The 19,372-nt window shown below is 35.1% G+C and overlaps 2 protein-coding genes across 3 annotated transcripts; both read right to left on the reverse strand.

Moving 5' to 3' along the window:
• Positions 1 to 1,824: 1,824 nt before the first annotated feature.
• LOC120482082 (polymeric immunoglobulin receptor) lies at positions 1,825 to 18,141 on the reverse strand. 2 transcript variants are annotated; one of them, XM_089131509.1, is made up of 10 exons: positions 17,943 to 18,141; positions 17,465 to 17,767; positions 5,282 to 5,578; positions 4,970 to 5,003; positions 4,706 to 4,747; positions 3,441 to 3,541; positions 2,956 to 3,008; positions 2,788 to 2,871; positions 2,249 to 2,315; positions 1,827 to 2,167 (listed from the first exon to the last, which is right to left on the reverse strand). In XM_089131509.1, the coding sequence occupies exons 1-9, from the start codon at positions 18,001 to 18,003 to the stop codon at positions 2,259 to 2,261; spliced, it is 1,032 nt and encodes a 343-aa protein (XP_088987635.1). In that variant the 5' UTR covers positions 18,004 to 18,141; the 3' UTR covers positions 1,827 to 2,167; positions 2,249 to 2,258. The 2 variants fall into 2 exon arrangements, with proteins under 2 accessions (XP_088987636.1, XP_088987635.1); XM_089131510.1 differs by lacking the exons at positions 17,465 to 17,767; positions 17,943 to 18,141 and adding an exon at positions 5,661 to 6,011 and having other exon boundaries at positions 1,825 to 2,167.
• On the reverse strand, positions 7,309 to 14,605 carry LOC148981503 (polymeric immunoglobulin receptor-like). The gene is made up of 7 exons (XM_089131519.1): positions 13,438 to 14,605; positions 13,040 to 13,348; positions 12,620 to 12,937; positions 9,601 to 9,927; positions 9,210 to 9,518; positions 9,078 to 9,099; positions 7,309 to 8,870 (listed from the first exon to the last, which is right to left on the reverse strand). Exons 1-7 carry the CDS (start codon positions 13,496 to 13,498, stop codon positions 8,843 to 8,845), a joined length of 1,374 nt encoding a protein of 457 aa, XP_088987645.1. The 5' UTR covers positions 13,499 to 14,605; the 3' UTR covers positions 7,309 to 8,842.
• Positions 18,142 to 19,372: the final 1,231 nt, after the last annotated feature.

Raw genomic sequence — 19,372 nt, forward strand, 5'->3', positions numbered from 1 at the left:
GGCCTCTATTGCAGAATCTGTTTTTTACTGTATTGAGACACTATGGAGGTATGCCGGTCATTATGGTGGCCTGATTTTTGCTACATCCTCTATCAGGGTATGGAAATATTGCAAGCCGGCGCTTTATGGGGCTTGTAAGCAGAGATGTATAGTAACGAAGTAGAACTACTTAAGTACTAAAATGCTGTATAGAGTATTGTTTTTTCTCATACTTCTACTTTTACTTCAGTAGATATTTTCGATGAATTTAATACTTTTACTTCAATATTTTTTTAATGTTCTGCTAGTTACTCGTTACAATTATAAAAATTTTACAAATCATTCATTGCAAGTTGGCTTTCATGCTGCCTAAATCACACACCAGTTGTATAGGGTAATGGTATTGATTGACGTAAACATTGACAACTAATGCAGGGGTTGTCCAGCAACTTTTGACTGCTTTCTTTACTAATTAAATGACACAATACTTGTACATTTACTTTTAGTACTTAAGTAGTGAATTTTAAAATAAACTACTTGCAATACTTAAGTACAAAAAATGTTGAATACTTAGCCCCACACCAAAACGACAGCATAACAAGGGTCCCTACATTCAAACCGAAGCATTGAGAACTTTGTCAGTGTCCATACAGTTTAATAAGAAGTTATTTTATACACACAGTCAACTTCGCGAATACAGGAAGAAGCCATCTTTGAAAAATAGTCTCTACCAGTCGATCTACGAACGCCGATCCAAGTGCGCTGAACTGTGCAGAATCTCATAGGGTCCGTTGTTTCCAGTAGAAACACAAATACAAACCGTTTTCTTCTCTTCAATATATTATGTACACGTAGCCTACTGTTCGCGCTCACCTTATCACCTTATTCACATCTCACCAGCGCACTTGGATCGGCGTTCGTAGATCGACTGGTAGAGACTATTTTTCCAAGATGGCTTCTTCCTGAATTCGCGAAGTTGACTGTGTGTATAAAATATCTTCTTATTAAACTGTTTGGACACTGACAAAGTTCTCAATGCTTCGGTTTGAATGTAGGGACCCTTTTTATGCTGTCGTGTTACTGTGGGGCTATTTTGAGCCTTTTTAGTGGTAATAACTAGCGATTTTTATTTGTCATTACTCTATGCCCAATATACTAGCATTATACTAGCGTTGTAGGCTAAACTGTTTTTAGAGATAAAACTATTTACATTCGGCAATCATGAAAACAAATCTCAGATAACGGTTGACTAGGTAACAATGTGTAATTAGACTAAAGGTTTATTTTGCGCCGGAGTTGTCCTTTAAAGAGCACTTCAACTTCTACTCAAGTCACTTTTTTGATAGAGTACTTGTACTTTTACTCAAGTCCGGGTTTCTAGTACTTTATACATCTCTGCTTGTAAGTGGTTATAACGTTTCTGTCTATGGGTTGATCAGAAAGATTTCAGATTTCATCAAAAAAATATCTTAATTTGTGTTCTGAAGATGAACGAAGGTCTTACGGGCTTGGAACGACTTGAGGGTGAGTAATTAATGACAGAAAATCCATAGATAGTGTGGGTTAAGCATACGGCTCATGGCATTTTTCAGACCAAGGACGGTCTTGCACACTCACTTCCTGTCGCATGCACACACTATCAAGTGGCCAAGACCACAAGTGTGGGTATTTCTATTTGCACATCTTCACACGAAGCCTGTCCAAATATTCAACAATAACCCACCCCCATGACATAGACCTATGCTTTAGTCATTATTTTTTTGTATATCTTACAAAACATTTCTATAAGATATAACCCTTATTAGACTACTGCTAAATAAAATTGCAAAACACATTAAGGAACAATAGCCTATAGCAGATATATATGCCAAAGTTTTGTTTATTTTATTATCACACTTAAAGCAAGCACATTACAACTTTGCAAATATATTATGAATGCTTTATGCTTTTTACAATCAACAATTTACACACCTATTCCTAAATAACGCTTATACGGTGAAATGCTTTAACTGAATTTTCATAGACAAGTTGCATTAACGTGTATTTACATTGTGCCACCACAAGGGGCTGTACATTATAAAGGATGATATAATTAAATCCATATAATTTTATCCTGAATTGAGACTTTGCTCGCTTTGCATTGTAATGATGCAAGTTGTTGTGTTCATATTTTCTGAGGAACATGCACCTGTGATTAAAAGATTGAACAATGAGATGAAATCACAAATTCAGTGTCTGTGTAAAACATGTGATATTAACATCAACAAACCTGTCACTTCTCACTGTTTGTGCACAGAGCTGTAGGTCACCTCGTCCTCCGCTGATACTAGGCTAAACTGGAGATATGAAAGATGATTAAGAACAATACTGACAATTACATTACACACTCTCAGAAAAAAAGGTACAAAAGCTGTCACTGGGGCTGTACCTTTTCAAAAGGTAAACTTTTGTCCATTTTAGGTGCTAATATTACATTTTAAGTGTTAATATGTACATTTTAGGTGCTAATAAGTACATTTTATGTTTTCATATGTACATTTTAGGTGCTAATATGTACATTTTATGTTCTAATAAGTACATTTTAGGTGTTAATATGTACATTTCAGGAACTAATATGTCCATTTTAGGTCCTAATATGTACATTTTAGGTGTTAATATGTAAATTTTAGGTGCTAATATGTACCAATATGCAGCCTTTGGGTACAAAACGTACCTTTTGAAAAGGTATAGCCCCAGTGACAGCTTTTGTACCTTTTTTTCTGAGAGTGCAAGACAAATGTCTGTGCACGTTCTTGTGAATTCACTCACTGCTTTAGTTTTAGGTCGTATTGTCACAGAGCTGTAAGTCACGTCATTCTCTGCAACCGCTGGTGATGAACAGACACCGTTTCCCTGTGAATAATTATAAACAAATCTGATTGTAATGAGTCTCTCAGTTTTGAGTCTGAACTCAAATAGTTGTCAGCTCAAACCTACTGCGTCACTGTCTCCATCTCGGTTCACCTCTGTAATCTGGGTGTTATTTATGTCTGTTAGTGAGAAAACAAATGATGTTATCAGTCTTTCCATTGCACATCAAGTTTATAAGCACATGGGGTCAGTAAGACTTTTTTAAAGAAGTCTTGTATTCTACCAATGCTGCATTTATTTGATGAAAAATATAGTAAAAACTGTAATACTTCATAAATCATTATAATATGCTGATCTGCTGCTCAAGACACATTTCTGATTATAATCAGTGTTGAAAATAGTTGTGTTGCTTCATGTTTTGTGCAACTCTGATAAAAAAAAAATTAAAAGAAAGTTCAAAAGAGTAGCATTTTAGAAATGAATATTTGACTTCTGATTAATTTCAAATTTTCAATTATTTTTTGCAGGAGAAACCTTTAAAAAAAAACAAATCAAACACTGAATGGCTGATGGATATTGTCATATAATAAGAAAGGTAAATCAATACTGACTGTTCTTCTTTCTCAGTTTTACAGCTGATAGGCCTACGACGGTCACCAACAGCAGAAACAACACAACCGCCGGAATCCACACCTCCAGATACCCATAATGCCTGTGAGAATAAACAATACAAATGGTTCATATTATATATGCATATAAAATTACCACAGTTATTGCTATCGTTGTCATATTAATATTATTTTCGCTGAAACTAAATTAGTTCATATTACTCCATTAGTTCGACATTTATTTTGTGATTGTGGCATTTGTTCTGTTGACATCACATTTGATGTTTAATTCAAAATGCTGCAATTATTATTGGTTTAAATTTATTTCAAATGTTCGTTTTTTGCTGTTCAAATTCTCTTAAAGAGATAGTTCACCCATAAATGAAAGATATGTGTTATCATTTACTACTCATCCGCAGTTTATTCCAGACCTGTATGAGTTTCTTTCTTCTGCTGAACACAAAGGAAAATCCAACCCGATCTCACGACCAAGTCGTACGAATTCGACGAATGATTAAAAAGTGGCTAATTCGTAACAATTCATACGACCTCACTCGTACGAATTAATACGATTTTGCTAAATCGTACATATTTTACGAATTGGCCAATTCGTATGAATTTGTACGAATGACCTACCCCTTACCCCGCCCCTAAACCCAACCATCACGTGGGTTTAGACAAATCGTACGAATTAGTACGAGTGAGGTCGTACGAATTAGCCACTTTTTAATCATGCGTCGAATTCGTACGAATTGGTCGTGAGATAGTGTTGGGAAAATCATATGTAGAACATGGGAAACCAAACAGTTGATGGACCCCATTGACTTCGATAGTGTGGAAGAAAATACTATTGAAGTCAATGGGGGCCATCAACTATTTGGTAACACATTCTTCAAATATATTCTTTTGTGTTCAGAAAAAAAGAAAATCATAGAGGTTTGGACAAACTGAGGTTGAGTAAGTGATGACAGAATTTTACATTTCTGGGTGAACTATCCCTTTAACAACCATTTAGTTTTAGTTTTATACCATTTCACAAGCGCCATTTTGCAAAGCTAAAATGGAAGTAGGTTATAACAGTGCATGAAAAAGAGGAAGATGGCCTCACTGAAGCAGTTGCTGTTTTACTATACACACCAGTTACAGTCATGATATATATATATATATATATATATATATATATATATATATATTGAAAACAATTAACCTTAAAAACTTAAAATCACAATTGCATACATTCTGGGTACTTAAAAGTTATGAAAAGTTACTTATTCTGCTGCTCTTTGCTGATTGATGTTGTATTGCTGTTGCTAAAGAAGAGAGAGAAATAATATGAACTTTAATAATTAACTCAAACAGATCTGACTAGAAAATTAAAAGGAAAAGACTACACAGAGAAATAGACTAAATATTAAGAAAGAAAATTAAACTATATACTTGTAAAATAAGCATCGTATTAGGTCAATGATACATTATCAATCTTATATTTATGCAATATTTGAGATTGATTCATATGTTAATTAGGTACTAACCCATTTTTGTCAAATTCGTCTGTGGTCACAACTGCTGTTGAATAAAATTGCAGAAAATTAAAAATAAAAAGGGGGGGGGGGGGGTTAATCTGTCACTCACATCAGATCCACCAATAGCAATCCACAACCATACAAACACCCCATTAAAAAAAAATCAAGTACCGCCATACATTTACTGTATTCTTGTTTGAGAAGCCATTTCACTTTGATATACGAGTAAACAGGAACGTGTGAAGACATAAAACGATGAAAACAATTTTTTTTTTTCTTATCAAGAACTCCTGTGTAGGTCTAAGTATAATGGGTTTTTACCAGTGACAGTGAGATGAACAGAAACCTGCAGATTTCCAGCAGAGCAGAAGTACCATCCAGAATCACTGAGTCTCAGTCCAGTTATCAACACAGTGAAGGAGCTTCTCCCATCATCACTGATCTGGACTGATGAATTCTGGGATGTGTCATTCCTCCCCACTGTGTAACAGCTCTGATCTTTATATCTGCACCACTGTTTGGGTTTATCCTGATATCCAGAAGTGTAGAAACACTGGACACTGACATCATCACCTTCATGTCCAGATACACTGCTGTTCATCACAGACACATCAGGAGCTGAAACACACAGACACAAATTTGAGATTAATTAGGAATCAGGATCAGAATTATTCATCTGAATGTAAAACTCATGTCAAACCTGATTGAACTTTGAGGTGAAGCTTCTCTGTTTCATCTCTTTGAAATGTTCCTCCAATCTCCTCAACACACCAGTAAGATCCAGTGTCTTCACGCTGCAGGTTTCTCATGGTCACAGTAAAGAAACTCTGATCTGGATGATCCATTACTGACACTCTTCCTTTGGTTTCATTAGCATATGCCAGAATAGTACAGTAAATATATGCCGAATTTGCATGAAAGCACCAGTATTTCCTGTGTTGAGTGTATTTCCTGTCATAATAACACGGAATAACGACAGATCCTCCAGTCTGAACCGTTAACTCTCTGCTTACTGATCCTGCAGGACCTGAGCGAAGAAAAGATCAACTTTAGTTTTTTGGTAATTGTATAAAAGGTTTACATTTGTATAAAGGTCCAACTTTAGGTAATTGTATAAAAGAATTACAAAATGCATGTCATAGGTTACAGCAGGATATGTAAACTACTCGTATGAGTAAAATGAATTGTAAGCAAACAGAGAACACTTGCCTGTTATGAGCCAAAGGAAAAATACAATGAACTTCATCAAACTGACTGTCGGTGGGACGAAAAGTTGCAATGTTTCTCCTATCTCTGTCTTCATCATTTCCACGCAAGTTTACATTTATACTAGACACAGCTTCTCTCTCAAGGAGACGTGCATAACATCATATTTCTACGGTCTTTCTCATTTCCTGCATTCGTTGTTTCTTGTTGCTTGTCAAAAAGCCTCTGTGAAGGTTGCATCAAAAGTTAAAGTGTGTAACCTGGTGAAATGAGAAGTATTTATGTGTAATGCAGTGAATGTTAAAGCTGTTCCTCTCCTGGATTCACAGGCTTCCTTCTCTAGTTCTCATTTTTATAGGTACAGTATGTCACCTCAGAAACTGGTTATTTTTAGTCTGTTTTGTGGTTGGGTCAACACATTAAAGCAAAGAAATAAATGGCCAAAAAACAAACAAAACAAAAAAACAACAACATATCAACAGAATTTAATATGACTTGAAAACAAGATGTAAAAGTATAGAAATTGAGCACTTTTTAGATATCAATGGAGAAAAAGTTTCTATTATTTTTTGTATGCTGATCCATTCACTCCATATGTTACACCATCTCTAGATTGTCTGTAAGCAGAAGAGGCACAGATGATGCAGTGGCCTGATTCTTAAAGGAGTAGCTCACTTTAAAAAAAACTTTTGCTTTTAATTTACTCACCCCCATGTCATCCAAGATGTCCACGTCTTTCTTTCTACAGTCAAAAAGAAATTAAGGTTTTTGATGAAAACATTCCAGGATTTTTCTCCATATAATGGACTTCAATGGGAACCAAACGGTTCAAGGTCCAAATGACCGTTTCAGTGCAAACTGCAAAGGGCTTTAAACGACACCAGACGATGAATGAGTGTCTTATCTAGCAAATATGGATGCTAGTTAAATGAACTAATCTTTTTTCGAGTCATTCAAATGACTCGAAAGAAGATTTGTTCATTTTGATGAACGAGTTCGAACAGGAGAGTCACGAACGCGCATCACAGAACAGAGCAAGGCGAGCATTTGTGCTTATTAAACCTAAAGTTTATTTATTTTTTAAATGACCGATAATTTCGCTTGATAAGACCCTTATTCATCATCTGGTGTCATTTAAAGCCCTTTGCAGTTTGCACTGAAACGGTCATTTGGACCTTGAACCGTTTGGTTCCCATTGAAGTCCATTATATGGAGAAAATGCTGGAATGTTTTCATCAAAAACCTTAATTTATTTTCGACTGAAGAAAGAAAGACATGGACATCTTGGATGACATGGGGGTGAGTAAATTATCAGCAAAAGTTTTTTTAAAAGTGAACTACTCCCTTAAGGTTATTTAAGTATGTTCAAAACAGTGCAAAATTTTTGGAAAATATATATGCATTTAAGAGTTATAGCTTCTCTCTACAACCAAGTAAGCCACTGAGCAATGTGACGTCGGAGTGACGTCTTTTTTCGACGTCACGTCTGATGTTGATGTTCCCGTGCAAGGGTTATTTATAGTCCAAATGGTCTTTTCAACATCAAATTTAGTTTTTATACAACTTCTATAACTGTCGTCCCATGTTTCAAAAGGGTGGAGGACATGTTTTCTGTACCAAGTATTTACATTTATGGATTCTGCAGATGCTTTTATCCAAAGTGACTTACATTGCGTTACACATTTACATGCCTATCAGTTCTTGCTTTCCCTGGGAATCAAACCCATGACTTTGGTGTTGCAAGCGCCAACGCTCTACACTAGAGATCCAGCATTACACCATTTATGCATATCCAGTTATCACCTGATGCTGAGACAATCAAATTGAGTTTTTTTGAAAATTCTTATCTAATAATTATAAATAATCTGTATTCATATGTATTAATCATGTTGATAACAACAATGATGATATTTGTAAATAAAAAAAACTATTATAATAATCATGTAAATTTCCTGCACCTGTCATAGACATCCAAATGAATTACCCAGTTCAAAGGTCAAATGTTGAACATCAATTTGACGTCCAAGTTAGGTCATTGTTGGACGTCTAAAAAAGTAGACCTAGTTTGGACGTCGAATAGATGTCCAGAATTGGTCATGGACCGACAGACCCAATATATACATGATCTGCACGTCTATCCGACATACACTTTTTAGTGGGAACAATTCTAATGACATCATTCTGGACTTCAGCTTCTCCTCAAATTTGTCTGTCCAATCAAATGCTCTAGAATCTGAAGTTTATATTTACATCTATTTGAGACATGAATATAGATTTTCCATATGCAAAATGGTTCTTTTATAAGCTCTGATGCCTCTGATTTAAACCCAAATCTCTTTAATCTATTTTATCTATGTTGGTTAGTTAACATGATGACAGATGCAAATACTGTCACTGGCTATAATTACATTATTGCATAAGGTCAGTATATCATATTGATGTAAAGAAAAGGCTAAATGGAAATTGTAATTTTTATTTATTTATTTGGTATGTTCCTGCTTTAAAATTCGCTCTTGATAAAATAAAAAAAAAATACATTTGAAGAAAAATAGTGAGAAAATTGCAGACAGGCATTTAGCAAATGTAGACGTCTAATACATTATTCTACACACAGATCTTTAATCTGATATGAATGTGTAAAGCAAAAGCAGTTTTCTTTCAGCTCAGTGGAGAAAACTAGTTCTGTGACAGACAGAAACGCCATCTGAAAGAAAAGACAATATCACACTATCAAGAGGCATCTGAATATGTTTCTCTGTCACATTAATTAAGCCCTCACTTTACAGAAAATATTTTTATTCACATATTGTTTTCAGAAGGAAGTCTGGAAATTGATTATGTAAAGTTATAGACATGTGAAGTATAGATATTGCTAAAGAATAAGCCACAATAAGGAGAATTTGTTTCTTACTTGTCCTTCTCAGCGCCGGTGTCTGTGGACAAAACAAAAGGTTTTTTTTTCTAATGGCAAAAACTTGATTGTAATAATTATGGATTGAGTTTTAACTTTTTAGTATTTAAATACCATATTAATATGTTTTACCTGGTTCTGTTTCGGTTACAGTGAGTTGAACAGAAACCTGCAGATTTCCAGTAGAGCAGAAGTACCATCCAGAATCACTGAGTCTCAGTCCAGTCATCAACACAGTGAAGGAGCTTCTCCCATCATCACTGATCTGGACTGATGAATTCTGGGATGTGTCAGTCCTCCCCACTGTGTAACAGCTCTTATCTTTATATCTACACCACTGTTTGAGTTTATCCATATATCTAGAAGTGTAGAAACACTGGACACTGACATTATCACCTTCATGTCCAGATACACTGCTGCTCTTCACAAACACATCAGGAGCTGAAACACACAGACACAAATTTGAGATTAATTAGGAATCAGGATCAGAAATATTCATCTGAATGTGAAACTCATGTCAAACCTGATTGAACTGTGAGGTGAAGCTTCTCTGTTTCAGCTCTTTGAAGTGTTCCTCCAATCTCCTCAACACACCAGTAAGATCCAGTGTCTTCACGCTGCAGGTTTCTCATAGTCACAGTAAAGAAACTCTGATCTGGATGATCCATTACTGACACTCTTCCTTTGGTTTCATTAGCATATGCCAGAATAGTACAGTAAATATATACCGAATTTGCATGAAAGCACCAGTATTTCCTGTGTTCAGTGTATTTCCTGTCATAATAACACGGAATAACGACAGATCCTCCAGTCTGGACCGTTAACTCTCTGCTTGCTGATCCTGCAGGACCTGAGCGAAGAAAAGATCAACTTTAGCTCGACTTTTATGTAGCGGTAAATGTATAAAAGATTTACAAAATGCATGTCATAGGTTACAGCAAGATATGTAAACTACTCGTATGAGTAAAATGAATTGTAAGCAAACGGAGAACACTTGCCTGTTATGAGCCAAAGGAAAAATACAATGAACTTCATCAAACTGACTGTCGGTGGGACGAAAAGTTGCAATGTTTCTCCTGTCTCTGTCTTCATCATTTCCACGCAAGTTTACATTTATACTATAGCTTCTCTCTCAAGGAGACGTGCATAACATCATATTTACGGTCTTTCTCACTTTCTGCATTCGTTGTTTCTTGTTGCTTGTCAAAAAGCCTCTGTGAAGGTTGCATCAAAAGTTAAAAGTGTGTAACCTGGTGAAATGAGAAGTATTTATGTGCAATGCAGTGAATGTTAAAGCTGTTCCTCTCCTGGATTCACAGGCTTCCTTCTCTAGTTCTCATTTTTATAGGTACAGTATGTCACCTCAGAAACTGGTTATTTTTGGTCTGTTTTGTGGTTGGGTCAACACATTAAAGCAAAGAAATATAAGACCAAAAAAAAAAAAAAAAAAAACATCAACAGAATTTAATATGACTTGAAAACAAGATGTGAAAGTATAGAAATAGTTATCAATGGAGAAAAAGCTTCTATTATTTTTTGTATGCTGATCATTTCATATGTTCCATATGTTACATGTTTATATACTATATTCCATGTTACACCATCTCTAGATTGTCTATAAGCAGAAGAGAGGCACAGATGATGCAGTGGCCTGTCTCTTAATACATCGTCTACTTCAACATCTGGACAGAATTATGCCTGACTTCTCTTTATTGACTTTAGTTCTGCTTTTAATTCGATTCAGCATCACCGGGTGATAAAGAAACTACAGAGAATGCAAGTCCCATCATCTCTAATATATATTTGATCCATAAATTTCTTTCTAATAGACCCCAAGTGGTTAAAGTGGACAGTGCAGTATCACCAACCATTGTCCTTAATACTGGCGCCCCTCAGGGGTGCGTACTCAGCCCATTCCTTTTTATTCTCTACACAAATGACTGTTAGAGTCCATTTACAATGACTCATTATTTTAAATATGCAGATGATACAGCCATTCTTGCTCTGCTTAATGACTTTTTTTGGACCATCAACCTTCTACAGCACATTTTATAAAGTGGTGTGAGGAAAACTTTCTGCTCTTCAATATTTTAAAGACTATAAGGAACTGGTCTTTAGCAGCCCAAAAACACAGATCCATGCTTCTATCATTATCATTGATGGTGAGAAAGCATTTCAAATATCTTGGCATTATTTTGGATCAAAATCTCTATTTTAACCAGCATACTCTAGAAGTTTACAAATACTGTCAACAAAGACTGACATCTATTCGTAAACTTGGGCACTTGTCTGTTCAGCCACGTCTTCTGCTTCTGTATCGCAGTATTATCGAGCCGGTCCTTACTTACTTATGGCGCCATTTGTTTATTTCATATGCTTATAGTTACTAACAAGAACTTTTTTTTAAGGATAGCTAATTTAGCAAGTAAAATTATTGGTGTCTACCCCCAATTTATCGGCTAGTGTCTCGCACAGAGTATGGGTAGGTTTAGGTCTGGGGAAAAGTTAGGGTTAGACCACTAGGAGGCGCCTTCTGCCCCATATATATCTGAGTCTCATATTGACGCTAAAGGGTGCCATGTGCGTTGGATGTATTCGCATTGTCAAAAGCGTCAGTATATGACGCCTTGGGATGAGAACGGGCTGGATCTGCACGTCCATCCGACCTCCAATTTTAGTGGGAACAATTCTAATTACATCATTATGCACTTCAGCCTCTCTTCAGATTGTCTGTCCAATCAAATGCTCTAGAACCTGAAGTTTTTATTTGCATCTCTTTGAGATTAATATATATATATATATATTATCCATATGCAATATGTTTATTTTATAAGCTTTGATGCTTTAAGCCAAATCTATTATATCTGTGTGTTGTTGGTTATTTAACATGATGACAGATGCAAATACTGTCACTGGCTAAAATTACATTATTGACTGCATGATATCATATTGATATAAAAAATGGCCAAATGGAAAACATGTTTTTTTTTTATTTTATAGTTTTATTTGGTATGTTCCTCATTTATAATTCGCTCTTGATAAAAGAAAAATACATTTGAAGAAAAATAGTGAGAAAAGATACATTGCAGACAGGCATTTAGCAAATGTAGACGTCTAATACATTATTCTACACACAGATCTTTAATCTGATATGTAAAGCAAAAGCAGTTTTCTTTGAGCTCAGTGGAGAAACTAGTTCTGTGACAGACAGAAACGCCATCTGAAAGAAAAGACAATAACAGACTATCAAGAGGCATCTGAATATGTTTCTCTGTCACATTAATTAAGCCCTCACTTTACAGAAAATATTTTTATTCACATATTGTTTTCAGAAGGAAGTCTGGAAATTGATTATGTAAAGTTATAGACATGTGAAGTATAGATATTGCTAAAGAATAAGCCACAATAATGAGAATTTGTTTCTTACTTGTCCTTCTCAGTGCCGGTGTCTGTGGACAAAACAAAAGTTTTTTTTCTAACAGCAAAATTTGATTGTAATAATTATGGATTGAGTTTTAACTTTTTAAAAACAAGTGTTAAACATGTTTTACCTGGTTGTGCCTCGGTTACAGTGAGTTGAACAGGATTCAGTGCCTCTCCAGCAGAGCACAAGTACCATCCAGAATCACTGAGTCTCAGTCCAGTCATCAACACAGTGAAGGAGCTTCTCCCATCATCACTGATCTGGACTGATGAACTCTGGGATGTGTCAGTCCTCCCCACTTTATAACAGCTCTGATCTTTATATCTGCACCACTGCTTGCGATTATTCTGATATCCAGAAGTGTAGAAACACTGGACACTGACATCATCACCTTCACGTCCAGATACACTGCTGTTCATCACAGACACATCAGGAGCTGAACACACAAACACAAGTCATCTGATTATAAAATACATGTATGTGAAGTCAGAGAATTATTCATTAGAATGTGATTAAAACCATTATAAAAATCTCATACCAGACTGAACTTTGATATAAAGATAATATCTAGCACTCTTCTGTCCATCAGTCTCCACTATACAATAATATTGCCCAGTGTGTTTGTTCTGCAGGTTTCTCATAGTCAGAGTAAAGAGACTCTGATCAGGATGATCAATTACTGACAGATTCTCCTCTGTTGTGTTTGTGTATATTTTAGATTGATCAATATCCGAGTACCAGTATTTCTTCTGCGGTGGGTTTTTCTCATCATAATGACATGGGATGGTGACAGATCCTCCAGTCTTAATAGTTACGATGTAATTTGACCAACTGAAGCCTTCAACCCCTAAAACAAATTGACAAACCATTATAATATCCAGATTTTACTATACATATCCCTAAACAAACACAACAAGCACAACATAAAATATTCACCTAAAATGAGCCAAAACCCGACTGAAATGTAGAATATTTTTGCCTTCTCGTACTCGGCCATTGCGTTTGCTCCTGCTTATGAGTCCTCTATGAGGTTTTCACTGAAGCACAACAGCTCATCTTCTGCTTTCTGCCCTCATACTATCACAGACGGAGGAGGAAATGCTCTTAAATGTCTTCGACCACGTCCACGTGTATAAGGGCTGAACAGATTATTCCACATTGCAAAATAAAATGGAAAGTATCCGTCTCAGGAAACTACACAGAGGGAAGCGCAGGCAGAGAGTGTAAAGCTGGCTTTTAATTGTGCTCACTATTTAATTATTGCAATAATTGATTTCCCATAACCCCACCCCTAAATGACTTAATCAAACTGAACTGTGGTTGGTCACTTGTGGTCGGTGTGTCACTTCCTGTCTGCGTGGGTGGATCATGGCTACCAGCCGACTTGCGCAACTTTTTTTTTTTATGCTTTACTTCCAACAAATGGCGTGTAGCCTATAAGGTATTACATCAGAAGACTTTCACAACTACTTCCACAAACTTATAATTAACTCAGAAGTTTACAACAACAGCATTCAGCGCATGCGTTAACATGAATTATCTTGAAATGTCCCAATAAATACATTTTCTTCCCAACTGAGCATTCGATAGTAAATAAATATTTCCCCACTAACCTTTAGCCGTCCAGTGCTCATCTTCGTTCTCATTAACAGTGTTTTTATCTCTTATTGATATTATTTAATTCCTGTGGAGTTTACATTTTTAAATGAATTTTATTTGACTGATAAAAAGCACGAGCTTGTGTGCGATGATTTGCAGTACGTGCCATAAATTTAATGATGTTAATTTAAGCTATAATCTCAATCTAATAATTCAGCATTTTGGGCATAAACATGTAAATTACATTACATACATGATTTAATTAAAATATGTACTGATGTTATTCATCAGGTCTCACATATTAGTTTAGACAAGCACTGACACCGTGGTGAAATAATCGCATGTGTTTAACATATGCTTTCAATCATACACTGTAAAAAAATATTGATGGTTTAACTTAAAAAAGTAAATAGCCTTAAAATTTTAAGTTCATTGAACTGGAAAAAGTGAGTTAATACAATGAAGGAGATGAATTTAACCATCAGAAACTCAAAATTATATGTTATCTGAACTAAATAAATTATTTAAGTTGATTTGACAAAAGAAAACTGTTGTGATTACTACACTGTAAAAAAAATATTGTTGGTTTAACTTAAAAAAGTAAGTAACCTGGGTTGTCTTAAAGTTTTAAGTTGATTGAACTGTAAAAAGTGAGTTAATACAATGAAGGAGATTAATTTAACCATCAGAAACTCAAAATAATAAGTTATCTCAACTAAATAAATTATTATAAAGTTGATTTGACAAAAGAAAATATGTTGTGATAACAAATCTTGAAAATATTTTTTATAGTGAAACAAGAAGTCCATGAGGACAAATCTGTAACAGTAGCAAAAACAAATCTAATGAGTTTCACAAAACCTGTTATTTAGACACAAAAGAAAGATATGCCAACAGCACAAAGATGAGCACATGAGTGCTGAACAAGACACATCATGCAGATTTGGGGCACATAAAAAAGTAAACCATGTATGTTTATAAAGCACATTTTATTAATTATTTTGATGCACTTATATTACCTGGTTTTGGAAAACTAAAGAAAAGGCAACAACACGTGCAAAAATAGCCTAGACAAAATGTTTAAGTTTGATAGTCCACTTTTGCATTCTACCAACTATGAGTAATTTAAGTACATGTCAACTAACTCTCATCTGAGTATTAGTAGACTATGTTTAGGGTTATGATTAGAGGATTATGAAGAGTAGAATAAGTTGACATAGTTGCAAAGTGAGTCAGTATATTGTCTGTTAGGGAAAAACTCTTGAGAAATCAAGAAAATGTTATAATTATTCTTAATAATTATAGTATTATAGTATATGCCATTTTAATTAATATTAAAATAATATTAAAAAAAATCAATGGAAACTGTCTTTTGAAAAGTTAATGGCGCTTGCTTTACATGTGCACAGCCTTTTTTTAAAAAAAGCCTGAAATTAAGCCTTTTAAACGTTATTTGAGCAGAAACCATTTATGATAGTTTGTCAGATTTTATTGGTGATTTCAAATATAAAATTTAATAAACTTGGTGAATTGGATTTTTCCCATTCAAAGCTATAGGAGCTGCACTTGCATGACTGATGTAGTTGCCAGAGAGGCTCCAGTACATGTTTGTGGCTGCCTACATTGCTAAACATCGCAAAAACAGACTGCAAAGAAACCTTTGACGCTCTCCAGAAAGCACAAATACATACGTGTCAAATCTGTTTCACCAATTCGTTATTGTTACAGTCTCAACTGAGGGTGCAGAATTTAGCACCCAAGGTGGACTAGCTATACTTTAGGGCTTTTCACACTTGAAATGGCAATATCCGCAATTTCGTAGCGGTTAGCAATAGCAAGTTAGCTTTGAAGAGATTAGATCCTGATCTCCTTTTGCAACCTTCCTCTCTTCAGCCCAACATACAGTGCTTAGTATCAGTGTTGAAGATTACTTTTGAAAGTAATGCATTATATTGCTTTAGTCCCTAAAAATGTAGATTAGATTTTACAGTAAAGTTTTGAGATATATATATGTTCATATGCAATTTTTTTAATTTAGCTTTGATGCCTCAGAATTAAAACCCAAATCTCTTTTGTCTGTATGTTGTTGGTTAACATGATGACAGATGCAAATACTGCCACTGGCTAAAATTACATTACTGTGTCTGTGAGGTCTGTATATCATATTGATATAAAAGGTGATGCCTAAAATGAGAAAAAAAACATTTATTTATCATTTTTGTAGTTTTATTTGGAATGTTCCTATTTAGTAAGTCGTTTAAAATAAATTTGAGGAAAAATGTTAAGAAAAAGTTGCTTTTGGTTAAAAGAAAAGAACATTTGAAGAAAAATGCATTGCAAACATTTAGGCATTTAGCAAATGTAGATCTTTAATCTGCTGACTGAGTGTTAAGCAAAAGCAGAATCAGCAGTTTTGATCTTTCTGGTCACACAACTATGAGTACATCTAAAGTAAAAGATCAAGTATAGTATACAAATTATTTTAAGTTATATGAACTCTTTTGTAAGTGTACACTACTAGACATGCACTTGTTAATACTACATATTATTCCTATTTCACTTTACTCAGTTTATTAAGTGCAATCAGTTTGCATGCTTTTTTCAAGTAAGCTGTACTAATAGGATTTTACAGTGCAATGTGGAGAAAACTAATTCTGTGACAGACAGAAACGCCATCTGAAAGATAAAACAAAATAGCACACAATCAAATATTCCAACTGAACATTTCTCTCTAGTTTATGTATAATTCAGACACATTAAATAAAATATTTTTTTAAGAGGAAAGACTTGAATAACCATTTTATAGCATTAAATAATTAATCACAATAATGAAAATTTACTTACTTGTTCTTCTCAGTGGCAGTGCTGGTGTCTGTGGTCACCCATACTGTCAAAATAACAAAACAACAATTATGGATTGAGTTTTACCTTTTCAGTTTTTAATTACAGTAATATGTTGTACCTGGTTCTACAGTGAGTTGAACAGGATTCAGTGCCTGTCCAGCAGAGCAGAAGTACCATCCAGAATCACTGAGTCTCAGTCCAGTCATCAACACAGTGAAGGAGCTTCTCCCATCATCACTGATCTGGACTGATGAATTCTGGGATGTGTCAGTCCTCCCCACTCTGTAACAGCTCTGATCTTTAATTCTGCACCACTGTTTGGGTTTATCCTGAAATCCAGAAGTGTAGAAACACTGGACACTGACATCATCACCTTCGCGTCCAGATACACTGCTGCTCTTCACAGACACATCAGGAGCTGAAACACACAGAGTCGTTTGAGATTATTAAATACATACACTGTGTGTGTGAAGTCAGATAATTTGACATTAGAATGTGAAATAAAAACAAAATCTCATACCAGACTGAACCATGAGATGAAGCTCATATGTGACAGTCCGTTTTCCATCATTCTCCACAACACAGGAATAATCCCCATTATGTTTGTTCTGCAGGTTTCTCATAGTCAGAGTAAAGAGACTCTGATCAGGATGATCAATTACTGACAGATTCTCCTCTGTTGTGTTTGTGTATATATTAGATTGATCAATATATGAGTACCAGTATTTGTTCTGCGGTGGGTTTTTCTCATCATAATGACATGGGATGGTGACAGATCCTCCAGTCTTAATAGTTACGATATGATTTGACCCGCATTCAACCCCTAAACAAACAACACTGTTATTATGCAGGATTAACAATAATTCATTCATTCATTTGTTCTATCTTCACATAAAACACATTAAAAGCATCATGAACAGCTGGACATACAATGTGTCATTACAAAATCATAAACTGGATATATTCGAAACAAAAGCAGAACAACATTTAATATTCACCTAAAATGAGCCAAAACCCGATTGAAATGTAGAATATTTTTGCCTTCTCGTACGCGGCCATTGCGTTTGCTCCTGCTTATGTGTCCTGTATGAGGTTTTCACTGAAGCACAACAGCTCATCTTCCGCTTTCTGCCCTCATATTATCTCATTGTCAGGAAATGCTATCTTGCACCACGTGGATAAGATGTGAACAAACTGTTAGGGATTAACAGTTAAAGGACCCAGAACCAGAAATGAAGAATGTAGACCCGGAGTCAGAATTATAAAAAATTAAAGAAAGTTTTACTGAACATAGTTTGCCATTTCATCAGCAGAAATCAGCTTCAAGACTCACTCAGGAGTTCGTAGGCCGCCCCCTTACAGTTACTAAGATCACAGCAGTTATACCATTTTCAAGGTCTAAGCTACGTCATTGCTTACACGTTGAATGATTCTCATTGGCTAAGAAATAGATAAACACAGTAATTTTCCACACATATACAGATAGACGAAGCATATCTCCATCGATGATGTATCTGACATTCAGAGGGACGTCATGACCTTCCAGATCACAGATTTGGGTTGCTGGCGCCAGTATGTCCAGAACAACAACTCATTCAACCTCCAATAATGGCAGTGGTTCCTTAACCTGCAACCAAGAAGACTAACACTAAACTTTAGTCTAACTGGAGTAAGACTTTAACAAAGAAATGGTGCCTTAAACTGTTGGATTCAATGACCCCTTTATGTTTAACACTCAAACATAAACCAAAATCCCTATTTCCCGGAAACTATTTTCACTGTTACCGCATTCACCTAGGACACTAGCAAATAAGAGCTCCCATCAAGGCTGAAGAGAGTCAGAGCGGCTTATTATCAGTTAAGTGTACCAAAACATAATGGTAAAACATTCACTCGTTTGGGAGAAAAACAGATAACATTTGCTCCTCAGAAAACAAATATAATAGAAAGAATACATTTTAATACAACAATTAAAGTTCAATATAGCAATGCTCAATATAGCTTGACCATCTGTACAGAGAAGTATCATATGTGTTGGACATATGTGTTCACGACGCCTTTAGGATCCATAAACCTTTCTCCTGAGACCAGAGAAAGAGACAAATGGCCTTGTGCACCTAAAGAAGCTGGTGACTTACATCAGCACGCATTTAAGAATATTATTTCACAAGCAAGAGCACAAAGAATAAATTTATATGTCGATAAATGATTAAGTAATAATGAATATACTTAATTATTGATTTTATAAAAGAAAAACATAAGCATTCAAAAGGATATATGATATATGCTGAAGAGGCAAGGGATTTTGACCACCCCTTCAAAACAATATATATCGATAAAATGCAGAGCAATCAAGATTTCTTCCCACGAACAAATTTAGAATTGTACATAAAATAAACCTTAATTAGTAAAAATAAATAAATTAAAA

This window comes from Pimephales promelas, chromosome 5 (assembly GCF_988280905.1).
Source record: "Pimephales promelas chromosome 5, fPimPro1.hap1.1, whole genome shotgun sequence".
Taxonomy (NCBI): domain Eukaryota; kingdom Metazoa; phylum Chordata; class Actinopteri; order Cypriniformes; family Leuciscidae; genus Pimephales; species Pimephales promelas.